At 35.3% G+C, this 20,692-nt stretch overlaps 1 protein-coding gene and 1 pseudogene across 1 annotated transcript; one reads left to right on the top strand and one right to left on the bottom strand.

The window, feature by feature from the left end:
• Nucleotides 1-4,184: 4,184 nt before the first annotated feature.
• Nucleotides 4,185-13,269, bottom strand: MCTS1 (MCTS1 re-initiation and release factor). The gene is given in 9 exon segments (XM_039859063.1): nt 4,185-5,239; nt 5,995-6,033; nt 6,035-6,060; nt 7,714-7,847; nt 10,920-10,981; nt 10,983-11,015; nt 11,553-11,705; nt 12,275-12,381; nt 12,917-13,269. Coding segments are annotated over 9 exon segments (951 nt in total). The 5' UTR covers nt 13,232-13,269; the 3' UTR covers nt 4,185-5,157.
• A 1,393-nt stretch (nt 13,270-14,662) lies between these two features.
• Nucleotides 14,663-14,781, top strand: LOC120599908 (uncharacterized; annotated as a pseudogene).
• The last annotated feature ends 5,911 nt before the right edge of the window (nt 14,782-20,692 follow it).

A 20,692-nucleotide genomic window follows, 5' to 3' on the forward strand; every position in this document is an offset into this window, starting at 1 on the left:
CCCAATCTAGCCCAGATATTTAAGTAAACAATGAATTTTGGCTTTAAAAGTGAATTTCAAATGGGGCAGTATTCGAACTAATGAAAACAGTATCCAGACTAAAAAGTACATGCAAAATCTTTCAGAAAAAATATGTTAAAATGTCAATTTGCAGAAACAAACATTTCAAGTCCAGTTGATAGAGAAGTAAAACTAGAAGAAAGTGCATGCTGTGCTTTTAAAAGCTATCTCAAATTTAAGTTCATTTGGGGTCTATTAATAGTGTCAATCTAACATGCAGTTTCATCACAAAATCATCTTGCAAGTTTCCAAGCCTCAAGGCTTCATTAGCATAGGACAACCCCAGCATTTAGGGTCAGAGACAGAAAGTGTCCCCTTTTAAAATAGAAATTATTAAGAATAAAATTAGAGTGCCCAAGTCTCCCTGATATGGCTTTCCCAAAGGAACTGAATTTGATTTGTTTTCAAGGCATGCTTGTAGAAATGGCACTTTCTCCAACTAAGCAAGTGCTTAGTTAAAACAAGTGATTTATTGCTTAAAACCCAGTCTTTTGCTCTTATGCTTATGAAAATCAGAAGAAATCATTTCACTATAAAGTTCGTAGCTATCATTGATAATCAAGCCTTGTGATAAAAAATTAAAATTAGAAGGAAAGAAAAGTAAATCTTTGTATCTTTTAAATTTAGGGGTTCCCCCATGGTAGAGTTCTGAGAACACTTACAATGAACTTGAGGGGAGTAAATGATTATGCCTTAGAAGTCTCCTTTATTAACATCTGCTGAAATTAAAGTATTTTAAAGTTAAGAAATGGGACAAGAGCAATAAAAATTATGATGTGGACTTACTGTAAAATATGGATTAAAAACCTAAAATATGAAAAAAATTATTTTGTAGAAGTCATGCTTTACTTTTAAAATGGGATTTTTTTTAATGTATAAAACAATCCATTTAATTAGAATTGCACAATAGTGAGGCATGTCATTCTCTGTAACAATTGTTACTTTAAGTAGAAATTATTTCACTAATCTTATTTCTCAAAGTGTTAAGGATAAAATGTGTTAATCCTGTTCTAATGAACTGATACTATTAGAAGAATTTCCAGTGAATCATCTCTTGTATCTCTTTCCACATATAAATTATATCCTCTTCAACTAACCAACCAACCTGCCTAGTAGTCTCAACAGATTTAAAAACTGGTTCTCAATCTTGTTTATTCACTCCTGTTCTGATGCAGTATAGTCCCTTAAAAGTACTAATTAGTTTAAATGCTATAGTAAACAAATTAGTTATAGTTTATTATATCTACTCATTCTTTTACCTGCTATAAAGAGTATAATAAAGTATATATATGAAGTATAAAAACATATACAAAGTATACATTTACATGCATCAGTCTCCCTGTTGGACAGGCAAGATTTCATTAGGAACTATTGCTGCGGGACTGGAATATTAAGAATACAATAACATTTAGTCTAATTTTTACTGCCTTAATACAATTAATAACATACTAAATATAAGTGTTCTGAAGGCCTTTCAAAATATATTTAATGGCCTAATTCTTACAAGTTATTGAATAAGTTGAGTAAGTTTCTGATTGCTTGAGACCTCAGAAGTGATGGTTATATTGACATAGGATGCATACATTTTCATTTTTTCATTATAAATCAGTTTTAGTAGATACTCCTTTAGAAATTGGAACATTTTGAATTTCTGAAGAGCCTTGAGAGATATAGTCTCAAAATTATGGAACCTAGAAAAACAAAGTTAAAACATTTACGTTTTGTTTGGGCATATGTTAATTCCATATTCCTATTAATATATAATTGCTACATTAATATACTCATGAAAAAAGTGAAATATTTATTATAATGAAATATCTCTGCAAATTTAGCTATTTGACATTCTTATATCTTTTTCTGAAGTACTATGCTTAGAAATACTGTATCCTCAGTAGCTGATTTACATACAGAGGGGGAACTTGGATATAATTATTTGACAAATGCCATATGACCTTCTGTTTGGGGACTATCAGATTCCTCGAACTGAAATGTTCATGACTACCCCTGGGATAAATCCAGCTGCTTGTTTTGGATCCACAACATTAAAAAAGAAAAAGGGAAAATGCAGCTGCCAACAGAACACCAAACCACTGTAACAGTCTGCTAGAAGAGGGTTGATCAGGCCTTTATATTACAGCACAATGGGACAACCATCTGAGTTGGAATGCTGAATTGCTGCAACTCCAAGACATCTGGATTTTTAAACCTCACATTGGATACAATCTAAGGAATATTTTTATATTTGGTTGATGTGTAATTTGCGAATTTTGATGACTGAAACTGGAAAAGAATTAGTAACTTCCAACTGGCTTTATAAATTGGTACTGGGCTATCACCATTAGCCAATTTTTTAAAAATGTAAATTTACAAGTCTGGAAGCTCCTTAAGGACAAGGGCCACTTGTGTATTATTCATCTTTGTGCCACATCACCTAGAACCTAGTAGATATTCAATAAATAAATGTCCATTGAGCTGAAATGAACTTGCCTCAGTAAAAGTGTGTCACATAAAAGAAATGGCTACCTTGTAGGTTGACTTGACACAAAAGTACCTTTGAAACTAAAAATGAAACAAAGACACATTGCCTGAGAGAAAACAAGCTCTCCCTGTATTCCTACTCTCAGGAATGTGAGTAAACTAAATTTCCTTTAAGCACAGTACCTAAAGGGGCTGATATGTTAGTTTAACCTCTTTGAATTTGGGTCCCTGCATGACCTAATGTTTAGAAACTGACGTCTCTCATGTATAGAGAGACACTCCTGATTAACATCGATTACCTGAGGCCTCAAACCCAGGACAAGCAGGAAACATATTTAGTCCACATCACCAAGGCAACACAGTCAATGTACCTCAGCATAGTAGAAAAACAAGCACAGATGATGATGTTGAATATTTTTAAAGTGTTCCCTACACCCACTGTAACAGTGGTTAGAAACAAGAATAAATTATTTCAGAAACCAGGCAATAAAAGGTTTTAACTTCTCTAATATATGTGTGTGCTTTGTTTTTCACTGCTAACACTCCAAAGACTACCTTGGTCAATTAACATTATCTTAACACAAAAAAAAAAGGTTCAAAGTTTAGTTTTGACATAAATGACTAAGGTATTCTCTTTTTAAGTCTATGAGGAGCTAGTTATAGGCCTCAAATAGGATGCCTCCTCCTCCAAATGGGGAGATATCAGAATTTGAAACCAGTAAATCAGCACAAAATGAAATTATTAAAAAATCCTACCCTAAAAGATGATTTATAAGAGTTGCTGATGAGACTATTGACACTTTTATCCACCAGGAATAAATAATAAAATGTAAAAATATGGTAAACTGTAGAATATAACTGTCATTACAGGAAAATTTCTACATAGAACTTAAAAAGGATGTAGGAAGTAAAATATCAGGGAACCTCTATGGGCTAGGATAGGAAGATTACGGCAGACATAAGCATTCTAATTAATGAAACAGGAAAAATTCTCCAAGCCTTACCCCAACCCAACTGAAATATTCCCCCAAATTACCTCCTTTTTTTTTTTTAGCTCTTAGCCATGTTCACCAAGAAACTTCTTGTTTACTAATTGTTTACTTTAAGCAGGCTTATTACTATAAATTAATATATTTACATTCTAACATGAGAATCTCTAAGTCTCACAAGTTTCATTAGTGGGAAATAGTTTCTCCATCTGAGTGTTAAACCCTGGATCTGTTACCTTCACCTATATTATATTTTGGGAGGCCCAGCTGCAACAGCCAGCTGAATCGTCTTTTTTACTTCCACCCTCACCTTTCTCACCAACTTCTAACTGAAACACAGGTCACCACAATCTTGTAAATGTCTGTATCTATCTGAAAAATAAAACTACATGTCATATATTTGTAAACAACCAAATGAAGATGGCTGACACACTAGAATAATGGCAAAGTTATTAGGAAGAAAGGCCTATTATCACTATGTAAATTCATAACTGTTCATTTAACTCCCATCTGTTTACTGTTCTTACTGAAGTAGGTCCATGGCCTTCATACTTATGATAGGAGATACACATCATTTGAGTAATATAGTGGGGACCCAAACCTGGAAGTTCTGGGCATCTGTGTAGCTTCAAAAGGACACTAAATAAACAACCGGAATCTGATCAAGCTTATGTATTTACAAGCTATACAAGGGCATACAACAAGTTAAATTAACAGTGATATAATCAACAAAATCCAGAATGTGGGAAGAAACTAAGACAAAACAACTAAATTTCTTAAATAATTTAAAGGGAAAAGGAAAAAGGGGGAACTTATAGATAAAAAGACATAACAACTAAATGCTATATATGGACCTTGTCTAATACCTAGTTCAAGCAAACCAATGATTACAAAACTAAGAGAGAAAGTCCATTTGTCACGTACTTGAGCACAGTCCAGATATAATTTTTTAGGTGTGATAATGATATTGTGTTGTTTTTTTTTTAAGAAAAAAACACATCTTTTAAAGATACATATTAAAGTAATTATGGATTTAATGATATATCTGAGATTTGCTTCAAAATACTTAGGGAGTGGGGTGGAAAAGAATAAGTGAGATATAGATGAAATAAACTGGCCATGAATTGAAGCTAGGTAACATACAGAAAAGGTCCATTAGACTACTTTCCCCATACTCTTGTATATGTTTAGAATTTCCCATAATGAAAAGTTTAAAAACAACAAACAAAAAACACACACAAGAGGGAAGGGGCACTTCTAGGTGCCTTGGGATAATCAGATAAAATTCCCAGTCTAGCTTCCAGCCCATTAAATTGTCAGATTCTCTAGAGTGTCAGCCACATATTGGCAAGTTCCTTGACCAAGTCCAGCCCTTCATTATTAGCCTAAGAAAGGACATGAAGTTGTCTGAGTTTCGTTACTTACCAGATACCTTTTAATGTCCAAGTTTGTTACCCAATTTTAACTTGAGTTTAAGAAAAACAAATAATTTTTGAAGCTAACAGAATTTTAGCATCTGTTGAATTTATTCAGCATAACCACAGAGGTATTGTCTTCATCCTGTCTCACATAGACACACACAGATACAGCATAATATCCATATTTAGCCCAAATGCATTCCTTCTGAGGCTCATTTATATGTCTTCGTATGCCACAGCCCATCATTTAAATAATGGATATCTTCAATGCCAATTCTTTTGTTGACTTTCTCACTATAGAAGGAAAAATTCACATAAACATATTGTTATGCATTTTTATAGGCTTAGTCATGGTAAATATAATTCAAAGTGCATTGCTATTTAGCAATTATTGAGCCACACGTAGGGAAAGTATTTATAATACATTAACATTACTGTCTACATTAAACTACATTATTCTGCTGCAGTTCATATCTTAAAGTGATTCTAGTAAACTAACTAGCGGGTCTATATAAACAGAGTTACGATGTGTCACCATACCAGGAGAACATCAAAGTGTTACAATTAATACTGAATCAAAATTAACACATAATTTGGTCATCAAATGAGTTCCAGAGGTTTTAAATATATTGACTATATTTTGGTAATATTACTTATTTAATATTCTATACCACCAGGTCAAAATATAAAATAAATATTGTGTGGTGCTGAACTATGTCATTGTTTTAAAAATTAGTAGCAAAATATCTCTCCTCACCCAGTTTAAATCACACTAAATAAAAAACTCCTAAAATACCACATCCATACATATAAAACAGCTGTGTTGGCGCACAGGTTCTTTTCAGAGTACTTAAGAAAGAATGCAATCCCGGAGACAAAATAGGTTTCAATGGCTTCTTAAGTGTTAGGAAAAATCAGAAATGAAGCTTCTGTACTTACATATTTGTAAGATCTGGTATGAATGAGAGCAAATTTCACCTGTAATTCTTATGCTTCCTGAGCAGGTTACACATATCTCAAAAGCTAAGGGGGGCTAACATAAGACTTACATGTCTTCTGCAGACATCTTCATGACTCCGACACACAGCATGCTGTTTTCCTTCTGCCATGATGGCCTGAAAACACACAGCTAAGAAAACTATCAAAATGCCTTGCAAAGGAGGTGTCAAACTTTACTAGTTAAGCCACTTTGAGCCCCTCTTGTACCCTCGCCTAGACTATTAACTCCTTAAGGGCAGGGACCTAGCAGAGCCTGTGGGTACATTGTGAATGCTCATTAAATGCTAAATGAATAGTTCAATAATCATTCTTGGTTTTAGGTCAAATGTTAATAATATAACCCAAAGCCAACAAAACCAGAATGAGTCATGCAAAAAAAAAAGGAAATATTTCTTGCACATAAAAAGTGTGAAATAGATATCAATTGTTCTAGTGTTTCAATCACTGAATGGTGGTTTTATGTAAAGATCACAGTAAAACAAGAAGTATATCCCCAATCTATCTTTAAGAGCCCAATGTAAATGTCAACCTTTCTAGAACAACCAGAACATTCTTGGTTATCATCTGAAGCATCTACAATGTTAAACACAGCAGTACATATTTTTAAAAGTAAAGGTTCAAGGGTACACAGTACCTCTCTGTACTAGTTTTGCAGCTTCCTAAAAGTCTATAATTATTTCAAAATAAAAATTATTCAAAAAGTAAAGGCTAGGTACTAGGAAAATTTTCCATTTAAAGGAACTCCAGAACTGTAAACTTAAAACACAGAAAAATCATTAAAAAAAAAGTAACCTGGCCTTAACTGAAGACTTTTCTCCACTGACTTTCAATTCATTCATTCAGTGTTCTACAAATATTTGAGCGACTATTATATGACCAGTATCTATGTCAATACAAGCTGTTCCTAAGATATAAACATACAACTTATACCACCCCTTAGATATAATTACACAACAGATGACACCCTCCTTTTGAGCACAGAATATACTCTTAAGCTCATTCCAATGGTCTCTCCACTCCACAGTGATTTCTCCATTCCCACCAAGTATGGTTCCTTTTCTCAACATGAGGCAAATGGCCACTTTATTTATGACAAAGGAGAAGATGTTCTCCTGTCCAGACTAATTGACAAAAACCTATTTAATCTAGAATATAGCTGAAACAGCACCATAAAAATGGAAATAATACAGAATTATTCAGTTATATCATGAGTTGAATAGATCTTTAAGGACTATCTGGGACTTTAATATTTCTCTGTGAGAAATTATGCTCTGAGGCCCAAATAACCAACTTAAAAATGAACTAACTTAAAAATAAAAGTTGGGGCTTGCCAATATTTCCCACCACCTGCTTCTAACGTTCTACCTGGTACCTAAGTTCTTTTCCTTTTTGCTCCAGTGTATCTGGGTAAGTCAAACGTAAAAGTAGCAAGCTGATGTGATCCGATCAAATCAAATATATCCTCTCCATTAACAATGGAGTGTTGTATACTGTATTCTGAATCTGATAACATTGGACCCTAACTGGGCTGAAATGCAGCTGAGACTCTTTTATTACATATTTTCATTAAACTTCTATGATGAGACATAATTTAGTCTCAAGAAATAATGTTACTTCCCACATCTTCAAATATAACCACAAAGGCATGAGATAACAGTAATGATAACCTCCAAAAAATACATCTAGTGTTCTTTTGGATGATAGATCTTTCAGTAATGACAAGAATACAATAAATATATTTTTCAACAGTTACAGCCTGAGAAGGATACAACGATTGTATCTACTACAGCAGGGTAAAGTTTAGCTCCAGGAGAAGTTAAGCCTGGACATATGATATTTGCTCCACTGAGTAAAAATTTGATGGCCCCTTTATCAACCTGCTGATGTGGCAGGATAAAAGGATCTAGAAGAAAAATACATTACATAAATTAATAAGACTAATGACTCAACAGAAAAAAGGCAAAAGACATGAACAAATATTTCCCAAAATGACAGTACTCTGACAGATGCAAAATAAAACTGAAACACCATCCTTCACTTATCAAATTGGTAAATATTTTTAAGAAAAGTTATTCCCAGTGCTAGCAAGAGTGTAGGAAAACTGGCATTCCCGTATACTGCTAAGAGGCTTATAAATGGGTACGACCTTTCTTTAGGACTACTTAGCAACATGTATCAACAGCCTTGAAAAGGTTCAAATTCTTTAACTCAATAATTCTATTCCTAAGAGTTTATCTTAAGAAAAAATGAGAGGTGTATAACATATTTAGGTAGAAATATATTCATTGCAGCACTAGATAATAGAAATAAACTGGAATCAACTTAAAAGGCCCACCAATAAAGTAAGAGATAAATGACTTAAGGTGGAGCTGCAATATCTATGTAATAGAACTATGTTTTTGAAGAATACATAACACCCTGGGAAATGTTCATAATATTATGTTAAGTGGAAAAAGCAGAATAAACTACCAAAAATATCAGTGGTTACTTGGGGTTGGTGGCGAGAGAGAAGAGGGAAAAATGAATTGGTGGAGCACAAAGGATTTTTAGAGCAGTGAAACTATTCTGTATAATACTTAAACGGTGGACATTATGCATTTGGAAAAATCCACAGAATGTACAACATAAAGAATGAATTCTAATGTAAACTATGGACTTTGGTTAATAATGTATCAATATTGGTTCATCAAATGTGACAAATGTATCACACCAATGCAAGATGTTAATAAGGGAAGGGTGGGGAGGAAGTATGTGGGGACTCTTTCTGCTCAATTTTTCTGTAAACCTAAAACTGCTCTAAAAATGTCTATTCTTTTTTTTTAAAACTACATAACAAAGCCCAATTTAAAAAGGAAAATATATACATTTACGCATACACACAGACACACACATACACAACACAGGAAATAATTGGATGGAAGTATGCCGATATATTAACAATGGTTATCTCTAGGTCATGGGAATACTAGTGATTTTATTTCTGTATTTTCCAAATCTCTAGATTGAACATATTCCTTTTATAATGTTTAGAAAATTGTTTTTTGTGTGTATGTGTGTCTACAAATAATTCATAATCTAACAAAGGATCCCTGGAAGATTTAAAACAATGACTGGGGTGGGCAGGGGGACTTTTTATACCTCTCAGGGCTCTCTAGGAATAACAATAATTGGTAAAATTTATTCACTTTAATGTTTTACCACTAGCCCTCCCTCTAGTCAGAGAACAAGTGAGTTTTTTTTCCTACCAAGACTACAAATTAATTTAAACATCTTACTAATAAAAAGGTACCTGAATGAATGAATGCATTTACTACTCACAAGCTATCATTTCTTTTCTATGTCTCTACCTTCATTACTATCTGCCCTTTAATAATAATTATGATGACAATATGTAGTAATAGTGAACATTTATTAAAGAATTACTACACTATTATAATAGCTATCATATATTCATATATTGAGCACTTACTATGTTCCAGGCATAGTGTTAGGTGCATTGCATGCACTATCTCATTTAATCCTCACAACCCTGGGAGATGTAATATACAACTATATCCATTTTAAAAAAATAAGGAGACAGGCTTAAACAGGTTAAGTGACTTGACAAAAGTGACATGCACTGGGAATTGAACCCAGGTCTGCCAAACTCCCAAGTTCATACTTTTAACCACCATATTATCCTGCTTCTTGCACAAGAATAACTTTAAGATGTTCTAAAAGGTTGGTTCCCAGCAAAATACTACTAAATAGGAACATCTTTTTCTTCCACCTTATTATGAAAATGCTTAAGATATGGAAAAACTGGAGTAATAATTCAATGAACACCTGGACACCATCCACATAGATTCAACGATGGTTCATTAACACTTTGCTATATTTGCTTTATCTATTTAAACACACATAATTTTTCCTCTACCATTGTAAATTTCAAACATAATGCTTCGCCATAAGCACACATCATCTAAGAATAAAGTCATTCTCCTATATAATCACACTATTATCATACCTAAAAATTTAACAACAGTTCTGCAATATCATCTTATAGTCAAACTATATTCAAATTTTCCTTAATAGTCCCAAAAAAAGTATTTCATATCTTTTTTAAGGGGGAGGAAGAGGGCTTGAATTTTGTTTTTCAAACCAAGATCCAATCTAGATTCATACAATACATTTGATTATTTTGTCTCTGTTCTCTTTTAGTTGAGTAAGAATTAATGTCATTAAAATGTCTTAATGTCATGAAACATTTTTATTTTAAACTTTTTCCCATTGCATCAGGACTCAATTTCTCTCTATCATAGTTTTTTTTCCACCTGATAAAATCAACACTTGATCAAATAATTATAAATATTCCTTTATAAATATTAAATTGCTTCACCTGTTTCAAGACTTGCATAACAGCTTTACTGCTTCACCGGGTAAGTCAAAATTTATGTCCTCTTACCCAAAACCAAACTTATTAAGTCACCAGTACCACCTACAGAACCCTCTAGTCACTACCTTCCTTTCTGCCTCTTGGCTAGAATGCCAGATACATACTGGTTTGAAAAGCAGAAATCTTCACAGTTAAAAACTTCTTATGCACTGCTCACAGCACTTATCGCAGTTTGTGAATATATATTTGTGTAATTATCTAATTATAGTCTATTCTCCCAACTAGAGTATTAGTTTTATAGGGACAGGGGCCATGTCTATCTTTGCTTCCCATCATATTCTCAGTACCTAGCTCAGTGCCTGGCACATTAAGTTCAATAAATATTTGTCGAATGAGTGAATGAATGTTCTTTCTTGGGCTTTCTAGGATGCATAATGTGAGAATGCACATTTTACAGGTTTACTACAGATGGGAGGATTCATTTTAGTTTTATATTTCTCATTATCTAGTACTAATAAACAAATTAACTACCAGAAGTAACTTTCAGCTCCTTTCATGTCTCCCCATATTCTCAAATGCATATTTTCTAACAAGACTTACATTTGTAAAGTAATCTTAGGGTTGGATAAAAAGGCCCTTCTCTTTGTCTAAAAAACAGTAACTCCATTTACTGTAAGGATTTCTATATGTTCATGGCTGTAAGACAAATGTCACAAAGTACCAAGTTAAATACTTTCAAAAATGAATATGCCAAACATCCTTTAAATAATATATTATATGAAACATGCATATACAGACATACATGAGCTCTTTTTACATTTCAATAAAGATTCAAGTAAAAAAAAATTGTTTAAATTGTCTTACCTATCATACCAGTCCACTAAAGAAAAAATATGACTTACTACAATCAATTTTATTGCACATATTATTATTTTAATTTCATTGTTAGATAATTCAATAAAACAAACCTCTAAAGTACTGGCTGAAATAAACTAAATCCAACTCTAAATAAAAATATTTAGCTCCTTGATAAAGCAATCAGTACATAAAGTCACACTTTTCAAACACAGAAAAACACTTAAAAATACAAATATTGTTTAGTTTTAGAGTTATTCTATTTATCTACCCCATAATTAATCTATCATTATTTAATGTGAAAATAATTCCACTTATTATGAGTGCAACTAATCATACAACATTCAGCTACTTACATGGAGAAAAATGAAGACTTACCATCGCACTATTTTGACGGGATCTTTCTTAGGCATGATTTGATTAAGCCATGGTTCAATACCTGGAAATTGCTCTATTAATTGGTTCTTAATACCCTTTATCACTGAGGTTTTCAACTGGATGCAGTTGGACACATTTTCTTTTTCATCAAATCTGCCAAATGATTTTTGCAGGGAAAAAAAAACATTTATAAGTAGACATATCAGAATAGGTAAAGGTATTGTTTTAATTAGTCATCTATTCCCAAGCAGTATTTAGATGCTGAAAATAATTATGAAATAAATTGTTTAATAGTATTTCCCTTTTATTCTGTCCAGCACAACTAATATCTTAATACAATATTAAAATAAACTGCCATGTACACACAATTAACAGGAAGGAGATATGAGGCATATTTCACATTATAATCTTTAATCAGCTACCCCCCCCCAAAAAAAAGCCTTTTCTGTAATATCTTATTCATCTCTACCCAGGAAGAAACACAGATTCCCACCTATAATAAAACCTGTGGGAAAAAAACAAAAGCAAATCAAAATAAAAGAGCCCTCAAGCGTTGAGATACAAAAGACCAACCCAAATAAATATAACAGAAAATCAGTCTCTGCTAGGCTATGCAATCTACTGAGATTTTTTTTAAGTGATGATGATGATGATGATGATGATGATGATGATTTCTAAGATCTTTGTTTATTTTTGCTCAAAATGTCATGAACGAAACCCACCTTCCTTCGCCCATGTTCCCACTTTGCTTTTTGCGTCTACCATATCTGGAAGGCAAACCCACTAGATAGGTTCCCAAGGAATTCTTGTCTTCTTTACACTGAATAGCCTGGGTGGGGGGAGGGAGAGAGGCAGGCAATCACGCTGTTTTCAAGACAAGGTTAATCATCTAGCAGCTAGGCAATAGGCATGACAGCCCGCTTGCTTCCTGTCACCCAGACTCCTTCACTCCTATGACCTAGGAAGTCAAGCCTTCCTTTATTCAGTTCATAACTAATAAACATATGGCAGTGGGTGAAGAGCTCTCCTCCTAACTAAAGAGGATATGCCCCTAAGACACAGTGCAAGTATTTGATTGGTAGAACCCTCGGAACGGAGTTAAGATTGGGAGAGAAGGCAAAAGAGAAAGGGGTAAGGAAAAAGAAAATAAGAGTGAGAAAACAGAAACTCGACTGAGGGTTAAGGATGGAAAGCTTAAAGAAGTGTTGCAAGTTGCGAATGAGAGCATAGTACTATAGAAAACCTTAGGGAGTAAGTATGGCAGGGACGGGGGAGAGAAAGAGGATCTTGGCTCTCGCCCTCTTCTCCACTCCTATCCCCACCACCTTTGTGAGCAGCCGATGGAGGCCACAGCATGTCCTTACTTCTTGAACATGATCCAAGGTGAAGGGGGCGACGATAGGGAAGGGCTCGGAATGGGGAAAAAATTGAATTAGCAAGGGTCGGGCAGATCCCCATACACAAGGAAGGCTGGCACTGACAGTCGGAACTGTTGTCGTTATCCGGAAAGGGAGACAGCAAGCCAAGCCGCACTTTACGATTCTCAGTGAAATCTGTCTGCTTCCGCTCTTTTGAACACGTCGGCGTTTTTGCCGGCTCATTTTGGGCAACCGGTAGCTCTGCAGAGCGGGTAGCTGAAAGGGCGAGACTTGAGAAGGAATAAGAGAAAAAGTAATCATGCTAGTTGCAGGAAGAGAAGACTGGAGGGGGCGGGTAAATCAATCAAAACAGCACTTATTGGCAGTAGTATCAGTTACGGGTTCCTCAAAGGGTCAAGATTCTTCCGTGTTTTGTTGCGACCTGCTGTTAAACAATTTTTTAGTGGGAAAGGTTTTTTGTTCCCTGAGGCAACCGAATGGATTGATGCTTACCAACCTACATGAACCCAGGCTAGCCTTATATTGTCACGGTAACGCACTCCTTGGGCTTGCCGAGTTTAGCAAATAAAAATACAGGGTGCGCAGTTAAATTTGAATTTCAGATAAACAATGAATACTTTTTAAAGTATAACTATACCTCAGGTAATATTTGGAACATACTTATAGAAAAAAATTCCTTATCTGAATTTAATCGGGCATCCTGTATTTCAACCCGGCAACCATTTTCACTGGCCACAGTAAGTTACCCCCAGAGAATTATTCACTAGGTTGCCATCCCCTGCCTCACCTCCATACCTGTAAGTTGAGCTATAAATCAAGAGAATAATTTCTTTGAGTGATAGAATGGCCTTTAGGAGAATAACACTTGACTAATCTGATGGAAGAGATAACAGCTAAATAAACTTTTTACTTGTGTAATTTTTTTAAAGTAGAGCGAATCAAGGGTTTTGATCATCAAAGAAAGTATAGAAAAATACAAAAGCTAAACAGGCACTACCCCTAGGCATTGGGGTCGATGTGCACTGACCTGTAAAATACACCAATCTCTCCAGGGAGCAAAAACTAGTCTCCATAGGGGAGATGGGTGGTTGGAGCCAGCATATCAAACACTACTATGTATTTAAATTGTGTAACTAACTCACCTTGTCTTGATTCTATGGTAGCAATCTTCTGATTATACTATAGCTTCCCATTAAGATCTGCTGGGAAAGAATTTGCTATTGTCAAATCTGCGTGAACAATTGTTTGTCTTTGTAAATTAATAAATTGGCATTCTGGCTTACACATAGTGCTCTTGTGAACATCCTTAGTGTGACTTCGCATTCCCAGCATCAATCAGTTCTGTGACACTTAGAATATTGAGTGCAGGAACATGCAAAGCTGAAGCCCAGACCCCAAGCTGTGGTTAGTGCTACACTGTCAGGCTCCTTGCCAAATAGCTCTACTCCCCTGGCAAATCTCATATCACCCTGAGTATCTACTATGTAAAAATAAATAAATTATAACAGCAATAAACAATTACTATTAAGCAGTTTGAGATGAGTGAAAATAGATAATTTGTATTCGATCTACATATTGATACACAATGTAATAACTATATATTCCACTAATAAATAAAATTTAACTTGATGGACTCCAAAATTAATAACACCTAGATGGATTTCCTAATTTCTTGAACTTTTGGTTTGAGAAACCTACTAATTTTAGACTCATTTAAAATTATTATGCTGAGTCTATGGCCATGCCATCTCGAACAAGCCTGATCCCGTCTGATCTCGGATGCTAAGCAGGGTCAGGCCTGGTTAGTACTTGGATGGGAGACCACCTAGGAAGACCAGGTGCTATAGGCATAAAATAAATAAATAAATAAATAAAATAATTATACTGAATATTTGCAGTTAGAAATGATAGCTAACTTTTAATTCTACAAAAATTAGACATACTCTATCTAAATTATGACAAATCCCAAATGCATGGGAATAGATATATAGCTAAATTTTTAACTTTTTAACTACAGTTGATATTCAATATTATATTAATTTCAGGTGTTGTACATACATATTTTAATCCACTTTTATACACTCTGATAATCACAGAAACTGAATTTGAATTATAAAAAATGCCAAGTCAGGTTATTAGTATTAACGAGGTATTAAGTTCTGTATGTGTACATGAATGCCTTCATTAATAACCCATCTATACAGATACATAAGCAGGGCCCACTTGTCACCGCAATCTGTTTCTAGTTTTGTGTTGCACGCAGTATCATCATAAAGTGGATTCTGTTTTTCCAAAGTTATAATTGAGGGTTTGCTCCTGACAAAGAACTCATCTTCAAATAAATCATTGCTACAACAAATAATATGTCATTAAAGAAGAAATACTTCAAAACAAACCTCTTCAAAAATTAAAATAATGAACTTTACTTATTCATGCAATGAATAAGTTATAAAGGACCCTTATGCTTTAGACATGCATGTTCTGTACTATAATTTGTGCATAAGTGTTCTATGCAATTTATTTCACAAGGGTCCTCAATGTACATTCAGCACAGGACATAGAAAACCCAAGTCTATCATACATCTTACTAAAATATTTAACCTAGCTCTAACAAGCATTAATTATTTAGTGATTGTATTTGCCTTCTTAGAATTTTGAGAGTTTTTATAGGGTCATTTCTACATGAGGTTCTAAAATGCTGCCCCAGATGTTTGCAGTAAGGCCTCCTGTTCTTCTTCATAAGCTTCTTTGAGCAATAAGCATGACAACAAAATCCTTCAGGTCTCTGGTAAAGAAAAGTTTCTTCAGGAGCTAGGTCACAGTTTTGAATACTGGAGGAGCTACTTTCCCCAGAAAGAAAGAATTGGGCCACTGCCAGACCCCTGCATATGGGCCTCACATCTTTAAGTACCTACAGCCTGTGAAATCTTTCATTAGGGTCACTTTTCCCACAAACTGCCTCTCAGCCTCACACCTTAGAGCCTCCTACAGCTGGCTACATATCTTCCACAAGGGCAAGACATATCTAAGAATTACATCACTATCATCACCACCACCAATTACTCTGGAGAGCACAGGTAAGAAAATACATTGCCCTGGCCACCACCTGGATCCTTTCATACTGAGAAATATAAGGAACACCAACAAAATGCAGCTCCCACCTCCAGTCTCAAATACAGCTAAATTTATGGAGACCTGAGAACCTTATCAGAAGGCTATCAGGACTAAACATCTTACCAAATTTGTGATAAGCCAAACCCACCATGCCTCACACACATTCTTGTCTTCCTTTGTCATTACCCAATATGTAATCACCCAGTTCAGCTTATTTGCTATGTGACCTTGGGCAAGTCACTTAAACTCTGTACCTGTCTTCTTGTCTATGTAATAAAGGCTCTGCTTCATGAGGTTATGAAGATTCAATGAGATAATCTATGCACAGCACTGTTAAATTATTATTGTTATTATTAAATTACTGCGATTACTGTTATTGTTATTCTTCTCCTCTAACATCATTCCCATATCCCTCTGTGCTGCTTCTCCCCGACCTGACCTGTCACTTTTACCTTAACTTCCAGGTGCTTCTGCTGTGCCTCCTGGAACACCATTCCATGATTAACAAATTCTCCTAACCATCCTCCAACTCATCTCTGACTATCCACTGATATTCCTGGCTTTCCCATGAGGATGGAACTTCCCTTACAACCCTTTCAAATGAAAGTGATTTATACCAACGCAGTGCATGTACTGCAGAGTCAGGAGGCAGTGTGAGGCATCCTCCAGCCACACACCTCACTGCCAACTTCCAGAGACACCTCTCCTTCACCCCATAGGTAAAAAAAAAAAAAAAAAAAAAAAAAAAAAAAAAGAAAGAGAAAAGAAAGAAAAGAAAAGAAAGAAAAAACCCTGCTTCTTCTTCCTCTGAGTTTCCATTTGATTACACCCCAACTCCCTCTTTGCTGTCCTCTACTCATTCATTGAAGATCTAGCATCTAGTTCACAGCCTTTCCTCTCCACTCTAGTGTTGTTGTTAAATATTGCAAGAAAAATAATCACACAGTTGAATAATTGATACCACTCTAAATTCATAGTTGCCAAACTCAATTGGACTTTCAATATTCCTGCGAATCCTTCCATACTTTCAGTTCACTCTCTCATTCTCCCCACCTATTCTTTCAAAGCTTCTCCATTTTCTTCAAAACTCCAAATCCTCGATCTTATAAAATAACTCACCTTTTTTTTATTTTTCATTTACAGTTGATAATCAATATTATATTAGCTTCAAGTGTATTACATAATGGTTAGACATTTACATAACTTATGAAGTGACCCCCCCCAATAAAACTAGTACCCACCTGACGCCATACATAGTTCTTACAATATTATCGACTATATTCCCTATGCTGTACTTTACATCCCATGACTATTCTGTAACTGCCAATTTGTACTTCTTAATCCCTTCAAAAGTCTTCACATAGGAAACCAACTTCCTACTACCTACTACTACCAAATTAGGAATATATTCACAGCCATCTTTCTACTGTTAAAATGAGAGATAGCCCTCTTCCAATCTAGGTCTAGTTCCTTCTGTGTTCCAGATCTTATTCACATATGGGTCCTCAGTAACCTTACTCAATCTCCTATATTACCTCTCTCCTATATCTTCAAGTATGACAATAATAATAGTTAGCATCTATTGAATACTTATCTTAAGCCAGACACTGTTGCAAGGGTGTTCATGTATTAATGCATTTAATTCTCAGAGTAACTTTATGAAGTAAATACTGTTAGTATTACCATTTTATGGATGAAGAAACTGAGGGAAAATGAGGCTAAGTAACTTGTCCAAGATACCAAGCTAAGAAGTACCAGAATCTGGATTTGAACCCAAATAGTCACAGTCGACATTTGTGGCATAGTGGTGAGCATAGCTGCCTTCCATGAACCCAAGTAGTCACAACTCTGCTCTCTAAATCACAATACTAAAAGTCCCAATATTTAAGTATTAAATCACAATACTTAAAAGATACATAGTTTTGTATGTATCTTTCCAGAAGTTTTTAGTTGTATTACCCTATATATTGTACATATGCGTTTTTAAGAAACATAAATGGGATCATACTATGCATGCTGTTTTCCTTTCGCATGTTCACTTTAAGTCACTCTGAGAATTAAATGCATTAATACATGAACATACCTGCAACAATGCCTGGCTTAAGGTAAATATTCAATAGATGCTAACTATTATTATTGTCATACCTCTGTGTTGTTTAATGTTATATGATGTGGGCATATTCATGTATTTCCTTTGAAAAGTCTGAGGAGAGGGAGCCAGTAGAGAGGGAAAAGGCCAGAACGGCATAAGGAGAAAAGGGAGGAAGGAGGAAAAGAAAAGCAGGCAAAGGGATCTCCTCTCGTGATTGGTTATTTATAAATTTTTATTCTCCTTGTATTTCTATCAAACTTTGCTTTATATATCTCTAATTCATGTTACTATGTGCATAAAGGTCCATGATTGTCACATGTTCTTAAGGAAAAGTACCTTTTATCAACATTAAATATCCCTTTGTCTCTTTTAATAGTTTTAGCTCTGAATTCTATTTTTTTCTGATTCACATAGTGCTCTTTTTTTTCTAGCATTTGGACAACTCGAAGTTTTACTGTTTCTTTGCTCACCACTATTCTTGTATTCCACATGTTATTTTTTGGATTCATTTTTCATTTTGCTATAATACTTACCTGAGTAATTCATAGAGGTTCTGAATATGTCTGCAATATGTTCTGAATATGTAGGAAAATTAGAATCTGAAAACTGGAGTTTTGTTCTGTGTATTATTTCACTCAACCCCTTCACCACTCAGGGTCAATTGTTCTGTTTATTCATTTTGGTTCTTTTATGTTATAGATTTTTCTCCAAATATTTCTAGTGCTCCTTTGTTGTCTATGCATATTGACATAGTGAATAAGGGACAAGTACATTAGCAAAGATAGTTTGCCTGGTTTTCCCCTGCCTTATGTGTCCCCAGCTGGCCTGTCTCCTGAGCAGGAGGGTTTTGTGTAAGTGGGTTGCATGTGCTGACCTGTCAGGCTTCGCTTTAAATTGGGTGGGTATGCAGGAGACAGGACGACTGTTCCCCCTGCTCCCTGCAAATTGCCAAAACAATTTTACTTTGGCAGTGGAGGATTCCAGTGTATTTCTCTCCTGGTCAAAGCCGCTTCTCTTTTTTTTGTGTTACCATGTATTTTGTGGAAGTCCAGATTTCACCAAGGTCTGTTCTATTTTTCTTTTTTTTTTTTTCCCCTAGGATCCTACACTCACACTAGCAAAATTTTGGAAGAAACAGTTCACTTTCTTTATAATAAAATTTTAAGATTTAACCTTAGGATGAGTTGTGTGGGAAGGATGAAGAGGTATAATCACAGTGGGGCCCAACTGCTTCTTCTTTTCTGAATACAATTCTTTAATTGACCACAGGAGTACCCCTGCTCTTCATTTATTCATTCCAAGATTTAATTTTCTATGAATTTGCTCCAGTAATTTTTCTCTTGCAGGTTTTATCTTATCTCTTATCGATATGATCATATCTGATTTCTACCCTCAAGGGATTCATCTCAATTTCTGCACTGCTGATTGTACACTTTCCTTCAATTACACCACTCTTGGTCCTTTTCCTATTCTGATCTTTTAAGAGATTTAGAGAAGGGAGGATGGGGACAAAGTTACAAGCTCTTAGGCTACCATCTTGATCTAATCTGACCAAAGTTATTTTCTTATGTCAATTTTCCCAAGACAAGGATAGTAACCAGGGCTCACTCTGAGAGGCAAGGGGAAAGAGCCCCTTCTAATGCTGGCTTCTGATTACTCAAGACTTCAAATAGAAGCCCATTAGGATTTAGAAATCTAGTATCTGCATATCAGTGCTTCTGAGAGAGTCAAGGCAGCAACTAACAGGCACCACTATCAAGCAGAAAAAAATTGCAAAAGAAAAAGTGCCCCCTTGGGTTGAATAAATTAGAAAAAGGTACTCCTTTGGGTAGGCTGAGTATAAAAACTTGCCTTTTTCTGCTGACAGCGGCATCCCTGCATTAGGGCACACGCTTGTTGATTAGCAGCGTATAGGCTAGATTTCATCCCCCACCTCACACACATACACACACACACACATACCCTTTCAGTCATGTACCCTTGTCAGGGCATATCCTGCAGAACCACATATAGTGAACAATAGCCTCTGCCAGTGCCAGTTACAATGCCCAAAGATAAAGCACCCTCTGGGGCTTCTCTCAATTTCACACACAAGCCTGAGAAGTCAGATTCAAATTTAGAGAGACTTCATTCAAGTGGGCCTCCTATGACAGCAGCTTTTGCTCTCTGCCATCCATCTCCCCAAGAGATAGGCCTCTGACTTCCCTGATCCCTTGCAGAACCAAAATTACAGAGCAGCCCAGAGATCTTGCCAACAACAGCTGAGGGACTCTTCTTTTAAAAGACTGGTCCTCACTCACTTTTAATAGAGCCACCCTCAGCACCAAGAGAAGTCTTTAATGCAAATGCCAGCAATAGCACTCAGAGATCACCAACCACCACTAGACCTCCCTCTCCTACTCCCACAATTTACCCCACTCAGCCAACCTAGGCCATCAACATATCTACCAGAAGTAATTCTCTTGGCAGTCCTGCAGGAGATAGAGATAGAGATAGAAATAGAGATAGAGATAGAGATAGAGATAGAGATAGAGATGGTAGAGATAGAGATAAAG

This window comes from Pteropus medius, unplaced genomic scaffold (genome assembly GCF_902729225.1).
Source record: "Pteropus medius unplaced genomic scaffold, Ma_sr-lr_union100, whole genome shotgun sequence".
NCBI lineage: Eukaryota > Metazoa > Chordata > Mammalia > Chiroptera > Pteropodidae > Pteropus > Pteropus medius.